Source organism: Doryrhamphus excisus, chromosome 18 (genome assembly GCF_030265055.1).
Source record: "Doryrhamphus excisus isolate RoL2022-K1 chromosome 18, RoL_Dexc_1.0, whole genome shotgun sequence".
Classification (NCBI taxonomy): domain Eukaryota; kingdom Metazoa; phylum Chordata; class Actinopteri; order Syngnathiformes; family Syngnathidae; genus Doryrhamphus; species Doryrhamphus excisus.
This window is the reverse complement of record NC_080483.1, coordinates 4,869,794-4,886,446: the sequence shown is the minus strand read 5'-3', so window position 1 is coordinate 4,886,446 and position 16,653 is coordinate 4,869,794. Positions and strand designations below refer to the sequence as shown.

General features: G+C 45.3%; 2 protein-coding genes across 2 annotated transcripts; both read right to left on the bottom strand.

Moving 5' to 3' along the window:
- Nucleotides 1–158: 158 nt before the first annotated feature.
- tomm34 (translocase of outer mitochondrial membrane 34) lies at nt 159–3,694 on the bottom strand. The gene is made up of 9 exons (XM_058055185.1): nt 3,580–3,694; nt 3,266–3,503; nt 2,723–2,863; nt 1,801–1,900; nt 1,581–1,733; nt 1,355–1,506; nt 1,102–1,249; nt 866–992; nt 159–532 (listed from the first exon to the last, which is right to left on the bottom strand). Exons 3-9 carry the CDS (start codon nt 2,850–2,852, stop codon nt 434–436), a joined length of 909 nt encoding a protein of 302 aa, XP_057911168.1. The 5' UTR covers nt 2,853–2,863; nt 3,266–3,503; nt 3,580–3,694; the 3' UTR covers nt 159–433.
- Nucleotides 3,695–4,276: 582 nt separating this feature from the next.
- Nucleotides 4,277–16,640, bottom strand: tgm8 (transglutaminase 8). Its single transcript, XM_058055483.1, has 16 exons — nt 15,901–16,640; nt 15,486–15,803; nt 13,467–13,640; nt 13,130–13,378; nt 12,938–13,056; nt 11,614–11,742; nt 11,353–11,530; nt 10,718–10,853; nt 10,478–10,587; nt 9,211–9,326; nt 9,007–9,133; nt 8,771–8,928; nt 6,643–6,817; nt 6,280–6,443; nt 6,062–6,195; nt 4,277–5,057 (listed from the first exon to the last, which is right to left on the bottom strand). Exons 2-16 carry the CDS (start codon nt 15,508–15,510, stop codon nt 4,907–4,909), a joined length of 2,145 nt encoding a protein of 714 aa, XP_057911466.1. The 5' UTR covers nt 15,511–15,803; nt 15,901–16,640; the 3' UTR covers nt 4,277–4,906.
- Between the last annotated feature and the right edge of the window lie 13 nt (nt 16,641–16,653).

Sequence of the window (16,653 nt, the reverse complement as noted above, 5' to 3'; positions counted from 1 at the left end):
TGAAAAGTACAACGGAAAAAACGGAGATATTGTAATAATTGTGGCAGTGACGTATTTGGGACGTGTACACTTAGTGTGAAGCGTGCTGGCGCCCATATCTGAACTAAATGCTCTTCCACCCAATCAGAAGGTCGCTTTGGCTATCCCAAACTGATAAATGATGAAAAGTATGTTTTATTAATACTGGTTGACTAAAAGGAAAAAAAGCAACATTGACAGCAGTGGCTGGAGGAGGATTTTAGGCACTTGAGCAAAGATGGCTGCCAACTTTGATTGATTGAAGAAAGGGGAGGAGCTAAACGGCATACACATTGTCTTTATGGATTTAAAAACTCTGCTCAAATGACACGAAAATATGTTCCGTCATAAATAAACACATCTCCGGCTGTTTTCATAGCCGCCGCACGTTTGACGATGTTCTTCCTCGAAGACGTCACTTCTTTTGCACTTCCTGCAGCAGTTTGACGGCGGCCATGTTCTTGGGCTCCGCCTCCAGGAGTTTGCGGAGGTCATCCGTGCACGCTTTGGTGTCCTGTAAGAGTCCACATGCGGTCATCAACTAACTCACCCGTATCCCCCACTGCCAGACTTCTGTACTTAAGTACTTGAGTGCACAACGAAGATAGTGCATGTCAGTATCAAGCAAAGTGAGTGTGCAGCACTTGAACACTTACAACACTCAATAGTCACCATACTGGCTAAGTGTGCAAAGACAATAATGGATTTGGATTGTCAGAATTTGTGCACTCGTGAGTGCAGAGTGTACTTAATGAAGTGTTATTCCACAGCCAAAGTGTCGTCTGTGTGAGGAATACCGACAGTGAGGCGGTCCCGGTAGCATTCCCACCCATACAGCTGCTCTCACCTTGAGCTCCTTGTGAGCCTGCGCCCTGCGATACAGTGCCTTGACATTGGCGCCGTCAATATTCAGTGCCTCGTTGCAGTCTCTGATGGCGTTGTGGAATTGCCTCAGCGACAAGTAACACAACGCCCTGATGACACGCACACACACACACACACACACACACACACACACACACACACACACATTAGTAGAAGACAAAACACAGGCTAAGCTAGCGTACGCAAGGCGTAACGCACCGGTTGGTGAAGGTGGTGGCCTGGGTGGGGTCGTGTCGGAGGCTCTGCGTGTACTTGTCCACGGCCTTCGCGTGCTCTCCTCTCTTGACGAGGGCATTGCCGTCCTCCTTGAGGGCGTGACCTCGCCGCACGTCCTCCTGACTGGGGCCTGATGGGCGGGAACTCTTTCAATACTTTCCATCACACATCCACTTTTGGACTTTTAGTCAGAATGCGTTCCTCCTCCTTCCTGCCTTAGCACGCTAATCCTCACCGGGTTTGGGACTTTGTGCGGCGCCGTTCTGTTGTGGTATGGCGGCACAATTCCGGCCCAGCTTCTCTCGGACTGCTAGGGGGACGGTGGGGATGGGGGGAAGCTTCTCTCTCCACATGGGGCCGTCTGCCTCCGAGAGGGCTTTGCTCATCCTGATGCAAAAGATGTCCGCCGGTCAGTTGGAGCGCAAACATGACCAAAAAACGGGGGCACCGGGGCGGCTCACCTGTTGGTCCCGTCGTGGGCAGCGGCTATGTTGGCGTCGATCTGCAGCGCGGTCTTGTAGTCGATATAAGCCTGCCTGTAACGCTCCTGTGCCTCGGAGGCGGTGGCCCGTCTGAGCAGTGACTTGACGTTGAAGGGGACCAACTCCAGCGACCTGAAATGGCGGCAGGCGTGTCCCCGTGCGGTCATGTGACGCATCAACATGTACGACAAATACTTACTCGTTGCAGTCTTTCAAACATTCGACGCAGTTTCCATCTTTGAGGTAGCTGGCGGCGCGGTTGGAGTGCAAGACACTCAGATCCTCCACGTTCTTTGGACCTTTGGAGAAAACCAGTCATCACTTAAAATAGGCCTGCAGTAACACCACACACCACCAGATGGCACTGTACTCATTTCCCTTCATGTTGCTTCACAGGACTAATAAAGTATGGTTATACTTTCACCAGTACACGGTATTTTATATCCAATACAAAGTAGATATATTGCAGTACTGCATCGTATCGTGACTAAAGTACTGTGATAGTGTGATATTGTTGAGTACTTAGCTATATCTAAGTAGCTTGTAAAGTTTTTAGTATGTGTGTGTTGACTTCCTGTCCACGAGTGGGCGAGGCTAACATTTATGCTAACTTTCACTATTACTGCAAATTCTGCCCAGCGACAAGTGAATACGTGGTAGTACATGACCAGGAAAAGGGCTGCATGAGTTGAGTCATTAGCCCGCAGACCTCACAGCTAGGAGACCAGAGTTCGATTCCACCCTCGGCCATCTCTGTGTGGAGTTTGCATGTTCTCCCCGTGCATGCGTGGGTTTTCTCCGGGTACTCCGGTTTCCTCCCACATTCCAAAAACATGCTAGGTTAATTAGCGACTCCAAATTGTCCATAGGTATGAATGTGAGTGTGAATGGTTGTTTGTCTATATGTGCCCTGTGATTGGCTAGCCACCAGTCCAGGGTGTACCCCACCCGCCTCTCGCCCAAAGACAGCTGGGATAGGCTCCAGCACCCCCGCAACCCGCAAAAAATGAATGAATGACCAGGAGAATAGGTTCCATCTTAGTGGCAGTGGAAGCTGCCTGGTAAAAGATGCCCAATACAAAATCCTATTTGTGCTGTAGAGGAGAATAAAGGCTACTGACTGTCCTTTTTCAGCTGGCTGATGGCTTGGCTGTAGAGGTGAGTGGCTTCTCCATACTGGCCCGCCTTGAAGCGATCATTGCCGGCTTGTTTCAGCTCCAGCCAACACTTCACTTTCGTTCTCTGGGTCATTGCGCCGTTTTCTTAGGAATAGAAACTCAGTGAAAAAATGTCATACACAGATTTGTAATGAGCTTTATTACAACAGATTACATAAACAACCATGAACGTTGCAGATGTTTTTTCCACCTGAAGAAAGTCGAGTCTGACTGATGCGGACAACGAATGAAAGCGACAATTGAGGAAGAAAATTAAAGGCAGTCACTTATCGGTGTTTGTTTTGACTTTAAAAATGTTATATTCAGAATAGTGTTCAATGTCTACATTAAAAGAATTGTAAGGCCAGAATAGCACTGCAGCTAAGCAATCCTAGCACTGACCGGTGTTTTCTTCACGGAAGCTCAGCTAGCATACAATGCTAACAGTCCAAGCTATAGCAGGCTAATCACAGTGCATCGTGGAAGGAGGAGTGTCAGGTTACTTACCGGCTTTGGGAAGCGAAGAAGCAGCTTGGCGGCACAAGTTGGTGAGCAACGTTTTAAGAGTCTTCAACAAGAGCTAACGCAAGCGACACAGTCATTACCAGGGACTTTTACGTTCCTTGCGGGCGCCGGTCAATCTTCAGCCCGTGTAGGAGTCTCAAAATGCGGGACAAATGTGGACGTTTCTGGAAGCTAGTAGCTCGGTGATCCCAGCTCGGCGTCACGGGGCGTTCAGGTTCCCCTGGAAATACCAGCAGCGTTACCAAGCGGGAAATGGTACATGATCCCATAGGAAGTTTAAAATGAAATTACCGTACATTCCAGGCTTGACGTTGCTCATGAGAATTTGTTGACTACCACAGACCCACTACCGTATATTAAATATTATTATTGCAGATTTACTTTCAAACCACTGACAGAGCAGCGCCCTCACCTGGCTGAGACACACCATCAGTCGCAGTGCAGGATAGTGATGGGAAAGTCAATTCCTTTTTGTGACTCGAGTTCTCACGAGTCACTCACTGAAGTGAATCTGCGACTTGAGTCACCCAAGTCACCCGTCAGAGTACATGTAGAGAAACTCTTATGAGCCCGATTCACCTGTGTGAATCGGGTACTCGATTCAATCGAATCACCCACGCACAAAGTTTTGTCGCCATTCCCAACTTGTTCCACATGTAATCACGCTCTGACATGTTTCCCGATTTCTTTTTTTTAATTTAGGGAGACGAGTATCAGTGAGTCCCGATTCAGTGATTTTTGAACGAGTCCTTCAATAATCGCATATGACTCGTGCAGACTGCTCTGTGTTTGCTAATGGTCGTGTCTTGGGAGGGCCCGGGGGTCAAATTATTGTTATTAATTTTTAAAATTACAGTTGTAGCTTCCGCTCATATTTATTGGCGCAACTACAATGTAAATACAACAGTATTCATTAAAAACATCACATATCTCACATTTGTTATTTATTTGGCATTTTTAGGAAGCCATTTCATAACGCACATTATCACCACCTGCAGGACTGGAGTGGAAAAGCATCTTCTTGCCAAATGTACATAGACTTTATTCATCTCCTCATATTTGAAACGAATTGATGAAGCAGTGTGGACAAACCTTGAGGACTTGTAGCAAATGTTTTATTCATGCAAGCATTACTTTGTATGCAAGTGTCACATGTATTATGTACAATGTATGTACTGTACGTAATATGCAGTGTTGGGCACGTTACTTTAAAAAAGTAATTAGTTATAGTTACTTCAAAAAAAAAAGCAATTGAGTTACTAACTGAGTTACCCCACTACAAAAGTAACTAGTTACCGGTAAAAGTAACTTACTCTTACTTAACATTACTCGCCCCTGCTGCAACCCCCCACCCCACCACACACACACACACACACACACACAGCAAAGATGGGTACCATTACTGAGGTTTGACGTTTTTTTTTCAGGGACAAAATGTACATTAGACATCTACATTTTTACCTTTGACCTCACTAGAGTCCTCCTCACTCACCATCTCACTATGCTGTATCTACTACCCGCCCACCCAAGTTCTCTGATTGGCTGAAGACAAAAATGGTAACGCGTTATGCTGACAGTAAGAGTAATTAGTTAGATAAAAAAAGATTTATAAAAAATAATAATCTAAAAACGATTAACCATGACGGTGTGGTAGCCCTTGAAATCTTTAAAATAGGAACCGTGAATGTCGGCCACCAGGGTCTTCTCTCCAGCCCGGTAGGGGACAAAGCCGAACTGGACACGGATGCGGTTGCTGGGAGACAAATTGGGAAGCCTGAGGGGAAGGAAAAAGTTGAGAATTAAAGCTTTTGACTCATAACTTATATGCTTGATCCTATATCGCCTCTATGAGCGACAGTCAGACACGATCACAAAAGTTATGACGCTAAATCAGAGCTGTCCAAAGTGCTGGCAGATAAAATAAAATAAATTAATTATTAATTCTATATGATTACATATTTCACTATGGTAATCCCCATTTATTGCGCTTAAGAGTTGATTGTGGTAAGTACAGTTCCGCAAACTAGGGGAGTCCTTACTCATTCATTCATTCATTTTCTACCGCTTTTTCCTCACGAGGGTCGCGGAGGGTGCTGAAGCCTATCCCAGTCTTTGGGCGAGAGGCGGGGTACACCCTGGACTGGTGGCCAGCCAATCACAGGGCACATATAGACAAACAACCATTCACACTCACATTCATACCTATGGACAATTTGGAGTGGCCAATTAACCTAGCATGTTTTTGGAATGTGGGAGGAAACCGGAGTACCCGGAGAAAACCCACGCATGCACAGGGAGAACATGCAAACTCCACACAGAGATGGCCGAGGGTGGAATTGAACCCTGGTCTCCTAGCTGTGAGGTCTGCGCACTAACCACTAGACCGCCGTGCAGCCCCGTGGAGTCCTTATTGATAAATGAAATATTTTTGTACTTTTTAATGACGAATGTTCTTCTTCTGTCTAGCAGTCTAGTGGTTAGTGCACAGACCTCACAGCTAGGAGACCAGGGTTCAATTCCACCCTCGGGCATCTCTGTGTGCATGCGGGTTTTGCGTGGGTTTTATCCGGGTACTCCGGTTTCCTGCCCCATTCCAAAAACATGCTAGGTTAATTGGTGACTCCAAATTGTCCATAGGTATGAATGTGAGTGTGAATGGTTGTTTGTCTATATGTGCCCTGTGATTGGCTGGCCACCTGTGTACTCCGCCCCTCTCGCCTCTCGGATAGGCTCCAGCACCTATGCACTTCTTCTGCATCTGCAGCAAAATATTCTGACCTGTGTTCCACCTCGGTCTTCAAGAGGCCGCTTCCAGACAGCGTCAGCGTCAAGCCTGTCAGCTCCACAGAAGTGGAGTTCATGAAAACCACTTCCCCAGACGCCTCTTGGTACTGTCTGACAAAACCAGAAACCTGGAACACACACTTTCAACGTTTATTGGAGCATTTTCCTCACAAGGTCATCGCAGTTGTTGTAACGTTGGAGTAGCTACAAACCGACACGGAGACGGGGAGGTCCTGGAGCAAGATGTTGTCCTCCGCCAGGTAGGTTTTGTCAGGATGTTGCTTGTCTGTCACCATGGCCGACACCTTCAAGCTGTCGCACACGTCCATGTGCTTGTAGTAGGCCTCGAAGGGGATCCCGATGGGGACGGACAGCTCTGCAGGGAATGCAGGAGGACAGGTCAGTCTTTTATCTGTCCTCTCGAGCAGTATCAATCAGAATCTCGGCACACTTCAGTACACTGTCAGTACTCAAAATGGTGAGTGCACAGCGCTGGACACTTGGGCTCAAATGGAATACTTCATCAGTACACTTCAAAAAGTGGTTGCTGTTTGTTTCCTAAAATCAAGAGTTACCTTTGCCAGGCTGCAGCGTCACTTCCTTCTTTTCCGTGTGGATGGTGAGCACCACGGTTCCGGTGTACCTCAGTCCCTCCACGCTGATGTGGACCAACATCTGCCTGGCCACTCTGCTGTCGCTGCTCAGCACCAGCTGCAGCCGCACATCCTGACCGTACTGCGGCTTGGACAACTGTGGAGATACAAGAACAGAAATATGTCCTAACTTTGTCCTAACTCTTCTTGCGTATGACAGTCGTGGTTTCACAGCCACGTGGCGAGCCCTCACATAGAGTGGATCTCTTTCATTCACATTTCTTCTTCACCGTGGGCAAGACCAAAGAGCTGCCAAAGCACATATGGGATAAGATTGTTGATCTACACATAACTGCAGTGGAATATAAGACCAAACAGCTCTTACAACACCTCAGGGACAGGATTATGATTTGTAGACCTACAAAAAACGGAAGAGATGACAAGACCAAAGAGCTGTTAAAGCATCTAAAGGAACAGCAGTGTAGACCTGCACGAGACTGTAATAGACTACAAGACCAAAGAGTTGCCAAACACCCCGGGGACAAACTTGTAGACCTGCATGAGACTAGAATAGACAACAAAACCAAAGAGCCATCAAAGCACCTCAGGGACAGGAGTGTCCACCTGCACAAGACCGGAATGGACTCCAAGACCAAAGAGCTGTCAAAGCACCCACGGGACAAGATTGTGGACCTGCATGAGACTGGAATGGAGGACAAGACCAAAAAGCTGCCAAAGCACTTAAGGGACATGATTGTGGATTGTAGACTGTAGACCTGTACAAGACTAGAATGGACTACAAGACCAAACAGCTCTTAAAATTCCTCAGGGACAGGATTATGAATTGTAGACCTACAAAAAAACGGAAGGGATGACAAGACCAAAGAGCTGTTAAAGCATCTAAAGGAACAGCAGTGTAGACCTGCACGAGACTATAATAGACTACAAGACCAAAGAGTTGCCAAACACCCCGGGGACAAAATTGTAGACTTGCATGAGACTAGAATAGACAACAAAACCAAAGAGCCGTCAAAGCACCTCAGGGACAGGAATGTCCACCTGCACAAGACTGGAATGGACTCCAAGACCAAAGAGCTGTCAAAGCACCCACGGGACAAGATTGTGGACCTGCATGAGAGTGGAATGGAGGACAAGACCAAAGAGCTGCCAAAGCACTTAAGGGACATTATTGTGGATTGTAGACTGTAGACCTGCACAAGACTAGAATGGACTACAAGACCAAACAGCTCTTAAAACAACTCCGGGACAGGATTATGAATTGTAGACCTACAAAAAAACGGAAGAGATGACAAGACCAAAGAGCTGTTAAAGCATCTAAAGGAACAGGAGTGTAGACCTGCACGAGACTGTAATAGACTACAAGACCAAAGAGCTGCCAAACACCCCGGGGACAAACTTATAGACCTGCATGAGACTAGAATAGACAACAAAACCAAAGAGCCGTCAAAGCACCTCAGGGACAGGAGTGTCCACCTGCACAAGACCGGAATGGACTCCAAGACTAAAGAGCTGCCAAAGCACTTAAGGGACATGATTGTGGATTGTAGACTGTAGATCTGCACAAGACTAGAATGGACTACAAGACCAAACAGCTCTTAAAACACCTTGGGGACAGGATTATGAATTGTAGACCTACAAAAAACGGAAGGGATGACAAGACCAAAGAGCTGTTAAAGCATCTAAAGGAACAGCAGTGTAGACCTGCACGAGACTGTAATAGACTACAAGACCAAAGAGTTGCCAAACACCCCGGGGACAAACTTGTAGACCTGCATGAGACTAGAATAGACAACAAAACCAAAAAAAAACGGAAGAGATGACAAGACCAAAGAGCCGTCAAAGCACTTCAGGGACAGGAGTGTCCACCTGCACAAGACTGGAATGGACTCCAAGACCAAAGAGCTGTCAAAGCACCTACGGGACAAGTTTGTGGATTGTAGACCTGCACAAGACCGGAACGGATTACAACTAGTGCACCAGGATTTTTCTTTCTTTCGTCCAATTAGCATGACAAGCTAACTTTCCTGAACTGGAGTCCAGCTTCTGGCGATTATTTTGGCATCACCATGAAACTGTTGGTCTGACTCACCTCCTCAAAGCGCAAGACCAGCTCTGGTGGTGGGGCGGGGGGCGGTGCAGTTGACCCGTCGCCATCATTTGCGCTGCCCCCGGACACCTCCCCGTCATCGTCGTTCTCTTCATCTTTGCTCATAGCGTACCTGAAGATGGCCCTTTCCTCCTCGGACCCTGCGAGGAGGATGTGGTGTGTTAGTGGATGTGAAGGCATGGTGTAGCATGTGGAGTCGGGGTTGTCTCCAGACTCACCCTCTTTGGGCTTGTAGTTCTGGGTGATGATCTCCCTCTTTTTGGAACCCACTGCCTTGGTGGAGATTTGATGACCAACTCGCTTGGTGTCAGAGTAGAGGGAAACCTTGGTCCCGTCTGCTTTCACCTGACACACACATAGACGGTACAGTCTGCATCATGTGCGCAACTCTGAGGTCATGTGACTTGGGTGTGCGCACTGACCAGCCAATCCATGCAGTCGGCGTTCACCTCAGCGAAGACAAACGGGACGTCATAGGGGAGTTTTATTTCACCATTGCGGATGGCGATGAGTGAGGCAGGGCCGCACTGGTAGATACCTACACGAGACGAGACCGCTCATGTCATCGCACTCAACTCAACGATTAATCATAACATGACACTCCCACAGTAAATATTGACTGCACTATTATTCACATAGGGCGGCACGGCGGTCGAGTGGTTAGCGAGACCAGGGTTCAATTCCACCCTCGGCCATCTCTGTGTGGAGTTTGCATGTTCTCCCCGTGCATGCGTGGGTTTTCTCCGGGTACTCCGGTTTCCTCCCACATTCCAAAAACATGCTAGGTTAATTGGCAACTCCAAATTGTCCATAGGTATGAATGTGAGTGTGAATGGTTGTTTGTCTATATGTGCCCTGTGATTGGCTGGCGACCAGTCCAGGGTGTACCCCGCCTCTCGCCCGAAGACAGCTGGGATAGGCTCCAGCACCCCCCGCGGCCCTCAGGAGGAAAAGCGGTAGAAAATGAATGAATGAATATTATCCACATATTTATTTCCCTTTTTCTTTGGGTTCTAACAAGAGAAAACAAGTTAATAGGAGCTAGCTAACAATGCATGTCATTGGGACCTGCCCATTTAGACCTCTTAAAAAAACCCTCTAAGAACGTTTTATCGTTGGATATACATGCATCAACAAGTACATTGATGATAACATGACATTTTGATGATTTAAAAACATTACAGAAATTTATTTCCTGAGCAGTTGAGGAGTTTATGCTACTTCTGTGAACAACAACAGCAAAAACGAAACCTACAATGTCCGCTCTCATTGGGATGTCTGTATCTTCCAGCACAAGAAGTGTGCTCCAGTCCTCTGACCAATGAGCATCTTGTTCAGTCTTCGTAGCGAAATTAAGAGCTAGGTATCCATTCTTTCGTCTGTTCCTTCTGTGAGTGATGACGAGATGAGCGGGTAGCAAGGTATTGTGTTAATCAATAAATATTGATTTTCATGTTTGCTGCCACAATAACAATATGGCTGTAGCTTTGTTATTATACAAGCCAGTTATATAAATGGAACACCGTTGTTGTTTTTTTTTGTTTGGGTTTAGCAATGACGTGCATTGTTAGCTAGCTCATACCAACTCATTTTCTCTCATTAGCTTGCACAAAAAAGGTAAACAAATATGTGTGAATGATGTGCAAAATTACAAAAAAGTTCTGTTTTCCTTTTCCAATGGGGACGCACCATTGCTGGGCTCCTGTGGTGTCGGATCCAACACTTGCCAGCCATCATATTTGCCGTCTTTACTCAAGTCGGGACGTGTCATCCATGACTCCACCCACACATGGAAGTTCCTGCAGCACAAGGCGGAAGAGAACATTGTGATGCTTAATCAATCATAGTTTCATGCTAGATTGAATCTATTGACACACGATGAACATTTATGATACACTAACAGGACAACGTGAACGGACTGACACTCACCAGATGCTGTCGTCGGACTCTATGGGATCGACCCCATCGTCGGCGTGGTACACGTCGATGGTCAGGTTTGCATCGGTGTCATGGGCTGACTGGAAGTTGGAGACCACGCGGGTGGGGACACCAAGCAGCCGCATCACTGGAGGAACATACAACATTGGTTTAGGATACGCATTTTCTTATACAAATATCTTAATGTCTGTAAAGGGGTGCCACAAGGATCTGGTTTAGGACCACTGTTATTTTCCTTATATATTGAAATACAGTATATGCTAAACTGAAATTGGGATTCAATTTATTAATTCATTTTCATTCATTTTTTTCGTATCCTCACGAGGGTCGCTGGGGTGCTGGAGCCTGTCCCAGCTGTCTTCAGGCGAGAGGCGGGGTACACCCTGGACTGGTCGCCGGCCAATCACAGGGCGCATATAAACAAACAACCATTCAGACTAATCAAAATATATGATCTTCAGAAAAATGTTTCTGTTTTTCTGTTTTCTGTCATAAAAAATACCTTTCACCAACATTGAGTCTACTAGTTCGAATAACATGTTTATGTGGGAGGAGTTATAGTAGTAATATTCATGTGACAAAGACATGAAGGAGAATATGTCATGCAGAAGTGGACCACAGCTTACCTGAACACATCACGCCAGCAAACACCCAGCACTGACCATACTTGACAGGGTGGGAGTCGTTTTTCATCCACTGAGACAGGATGTCATGGCTGCCGCTCCAGTGAGAGGGAGAGAATCCGCCCGCATACGAATCTGACCAGTTGCCCACCAGGACGCCGGGGTCATCTACATTGTTGATCTAGACATACAACACCACCACAAACATCGACAAGTCATCAAGAAGCAGTCGCTGCATCCTGTCAATGTGGACACCAGCCCTACCATGGCGCTGACCACGCGGCCAACGTAGGTGGGGTCGCTGCGAGAGGCAAGGTCCTTGCTGGGGTTTTCTTTGTGCTTGAGGTTCTTGTCCAGAATCTTGAGGCAAATATCCACCATGTCCTCTTCAAACTGGGCAGGAACACACAAGAAGACATTCAGAATACAATAAGAACCTGCAGACAGCAGGGAAAACCTCCACCAATGGACACCCATGATGTTGAAAAGCAGCACAGTTCAGGTTAGAACTTTGACGGGGCCGCCCCAAAATCTTCATTTTATTTCTCTTCAGCCATTCAGAGGTGGACTTGGATCATTGTCCTGTCGCACAACCCAAGTGAGGATTTTTTTGGTAGACAGCAGAATCGTCAATTCCATGTATCATAGTCAGTCTTCAGGGTCCCGAAGAAGCAAAACAGCCCCAGACCACCACACTACCACCACCATATTTTACTACTATTTTTATGCCAGATGTAATGGGAAACACACCTTCCAAAAAGTTCAACTTTTGTCTCGACATAGAATATTATCCCAAAGGTCTTGGGGATCATTAAGATATTTTCTGGCAAAATTGAGACAAGTCTTAATGTTATTTTTGCAACTCCACTGGCTCCCCGTGACTCAAAGAATCACCTACAAGTCGATAACCTTGCCCCCCCTTACTTCTCTGACCTCATCCACATTCTTAAGCCATCCCGTTCCCTCAGATCTTTCGCGTCCCTCCATCTCACTGTTCCCTCTGCACGTCTTAGCACTATGGGGAGCAGAGCTTTCAGCCGCTCTGCTCCCCAAACTCTGGAACTCATTGCCACCAGACCTCTGTAACTCTGCCACCCTTCCCATCTTCAAATCCAAACTCAAAACTGCTTCACATGGTCCCCCCTCCTCCGATTTATTGTATGTTCTTATTTATTGTATGTTGTCTTTTATCTTGGTGTTTTTTATCTTCTGTACAGCGACCTTGGGTGTCCTGAAAGGCGCTTTTAAATAAAATGTATTATTATTATTATTTTGTTCTGCAGATGTTTTTGACCAGTGTCTTTCCCATGGTGGAGTCAGACAGATGCATGCTCAGTGCATGAAAACCCTACCCATCCCTGCGCACGCTCCGACAATGACAGCGCTACTGCCATCTACTGTAGTGGGTGTGCAATTACACTTTGTTCTCTTATGGCTAAAAAGTTTCCCGGGGTCACATGCGACTATTTGAGAAGGACTGCTGTATATTAATAGTCTAGGGATGATTTATTTAGGTTTTTGTACCTTTTCAGTTTGAACAAATATGAAAACGCGAGGTACCACTGTATTTGGTCGTGTGTTTACATACGTGGCCAAAGTCCCAGTTCATTCCAGAGATGTGAAATGTACTTCCTCTGTAGATGACTCCGTGTTCATTTATCACATATTCTTGTCTCTTGGACTCATCAGACATGAAGACAGTGTCTCCTACATAGGAAATGAATGCATGACTGAATGATACACGCATTTCTGCAGCTGGACGGACAGTGTACAGGCCTACCAGAGAACCAGGGGTTGAAGAGCACCACCAGCGTGGCCAGCTGGAATTCCTCATCCCAGAGACTCCCTTTCAGGATGAACTTTCCGATGGGAGCATCTGGCGGGGGAGTGATGAGCAGGATCAAGGTGCTCAACGAGGAGTTTCGGTGAAGTTCAGCTGTCCAAACGGCTTTTGCTGTCGGTGAAAGACTGGGGGGGTTTGGGATACCGAAGCGTGACAAGGTGCCTTGGTTCTCGGAGGAGTGCGTTCCTGGTGAGGAGATTTCTTTTATTTTCTTTTGTCATTTCACAGCGCGCTGTGTCACTGGCAAGTCGTACAACTGCGAGTTCATACATACCACCAGTTGCCGCGGTGAGCACGAGGGAATGAAGGCCAGGATGAAAAGGCTTTGTCACTTTCAAGGTCACCTTGAAGGACTGTCCTCTCCGCACAATTAGTTGCTCTTCAGAGAGTTCACTGGTGTGGTGCTCCTGGTTGTTGCTCTGACTGTGGAGGTCCACCTCCTTCAAGACTGGACAGAAGAAAACATACATTGTAATACATTAAATATGTTTACATGAATAATTCATTAAGCTAATTAGAAAAAAAAACATAAGCAAAAACTGAAAAATCCCTCACTACTGAGTAGACTCTCACGCTTTTTCAAAATTAATTAATAACTTATAGATATGTGGCCGACAAATATGCATATTTAAGTAAAAGATGTATTCTTGCCCTAAGTGAAGCATTTTCAAGCATCAAATAGCTAAATCAGGGGACTCAAACACGCGGCCCGCGGGCCAAATGTGGCCCGCAGGACACTAGTTTGAGGGCCCCGCCTTGATATGAAAGTTTAATGTTAGTGCGGCCCGCGCAAGTTTGATATGGATGCTGTATGGTATCATGTACCCAGAAAAAATTATTACGTTTGATTAATGTTCATGTTAAAGGTTAAATAACTGTTAACAGTTATCCTCCCTATCCGTGTGGAAGTGGTAAGTTTGTGGCTATTTAAGTTTAAAGGAAATAACTTGAAGGCTACCGTTTAGGTCGCTAGCTCTCTAGTATAAGTAAGTATAAGTAAGTAAGTATAAGTAAGTATAAATGTGACTATAGTCGTGTTTTGTCATGTCTACAGGGCTCTAATAATGCTTTGTTCATTTTAATCTGAAAAAAATCATGTCTACCCACCAACTATATGTGGTTTCTTAAGTTTTTATTATTTGCCGTTTTATTATTATTATTATTATATTTATTTATTACTGATTGATTGATTTTCTTTATTCTTGATTTGTGTATTTATTTTTCATCTTATTTTGTGCAGAAAAATAAAAATTAACATATTTGAGAACAGTGGAATGTTTTATCAGAGCTTTTATTGTAGAAAATTGGAACCAAAGCACTGAAAAAGTTTGTATATTTTTCTGTTTTTAATAAATGCGTTTTTTTTTTTTTTTTGAAAACCTGATACGGCCCAGCCTTGCCCAGACCCTAGCTCCAGTGGCCCCCAGGTAAATTGAGTTTGAGACCCCTGAGCTAAATGAACAAAAATACAAATATAAGGCATTCTGAAGATACTTTCAAAGATGTGATGATATGTAGTATTCTACACTGGTCACTAGGTGTCAGTAACGTTACTGTGGTTCTGAGCTGCTGTTTAGAGTGTGGGCTATAGACGGCAGTGACGTTCAGCATGTTGGGTTCAAGCTAGCTTTTAAGAAATAAGGCCATCGTAGAAGAAGAGAACTAGGAAGTGTTGAACTGTTCATGCTGTGCTTTGAGCACCTGCCTGTAAAACATAGTACCCTGTGTCTGTTTCAAATGAAAAGGATGACTAATTTACAGCCGTCATTACATTATATTGATAAGCCACTGCAGGAAGTACACTGTGCAGAAAAAAAAACAAGGAACTCCCCCAATGCTCACTTTTTTAGTTCAAATATATGTAACGTCTTAATGTATTGCTGTAAAAAATATCAAAGTGGCCCTTGCATCCTTTCATTTTTCAATATGTGAAATTTTGGACACCACTGACTGATCCATCCATCCACTTCTACCCCCAGGTCTAGTCATGGGGGTAGCAGCCTAAGCAGAGAAGCCCAGAATTCCCGCCCCCAGCTACTTCGTCCAGCTTTAAAGTTACTTGTGTCAAATGAGCATTGCAGTTAATGTACAGTAGAATCTAAAAAGTCAGCATGAGCATGTAGAGACTTTGATTTGGTTTCAGGGAGAAACAGATTTAACCATCACTTTACTGCAGTGACTACTAAGTACATATATGGAATAGATGGAATTACAAACAGATAGCGTCAGAGGTGATCATTGTACAGTAAAAGACGGCAGCGTGCCCAAAGGGTGTTGAAAGGGAAAAACTTACCAGAGTTGTTTCCCACCGAGGTCATCTTGGTTCAACTTGGTCTCTTCAGCAGCGCTCTGGTGCACGACTAGAGGAGCCAATGTCGAGTGAGCTTGAAATACCTGCCAAGCCCAACAAAACTGGCAGCCAGTCAGCCAATCGGTGATTTGTCAGTAGCCAGTTGATCAGGTTTTAAGCTCCATCTGCTGCTACAATGATTGCACCCTGCAGCATTCATATCTTTGTAGTACCACTTCATGCACTTAATTCCTCTTCCTTGAACCACCCAGACAGCAAACAACCTCATGTCCTCATATGGCCTTTGAGCTTGACTATCACCTGGTGGTCATAGTTCAAAATCGTTAGTTCAAGGCTTTGGAAATGACTGACAGCATGGTGTCTGAAGACTGTTGGTGCAGAACTATATGTGGGTCACCCGGTCGAAGATGATCCCAACGAGACAGCGAGCTTGGAAAGGTCCCGAGCATCCATTGGACACTTTCCAGATGTGGTCTATGTTTTGGGAAAGTGCTCGAGGGTCTCCAAGATGCTAGGCTGGTTGGCACCATGATCCTACAAATGTGGCAGTGTTAAAACAATACACATGTTCATAATGCTTTTTAAAAATATAGATATATATGGGCATTTCCATTAAACACAATGTCAAAATCAACCATATCTTTGATATTGATACAGAATGGATTTGCGCTGTATCTCCCTCATGCAGGATGGACGGAGCAGAAGCCTGCTGGCTAGTAAACAAACTACCACGTCTGCGGTGGAAGAAGTCGCCAAAGTATAAGCAGGAACTCAGTCATGTGGAGGTACTTTGAATTCAGAGCATAAAAAAGCAATTTTCACCACCTCAAAGGGGAACTCCACTTTTTGGGGGAATTTTGCCCACCATTAAAAATCCTTACGTGAAACATAAACACATTCTTTCCCTTTTCTGTGCATTATTAGGCCAGAAAACAAGTTAGTATAAGCTAGCCAACAATGCACATCATTGGGACACACATATTTAGACTGCAAATATTAGGGTTATGGGCTGCATCACTGATCATTTTATGCGTTTCTATCTCAAATATGTTTTTATATAATACAAGTGTATATTATTTAGCCCTCTAAATAACCCTGAAAGCCTAACCCTTCACCCTATTTATCCCTAACCCCAAATCATCCGATCATG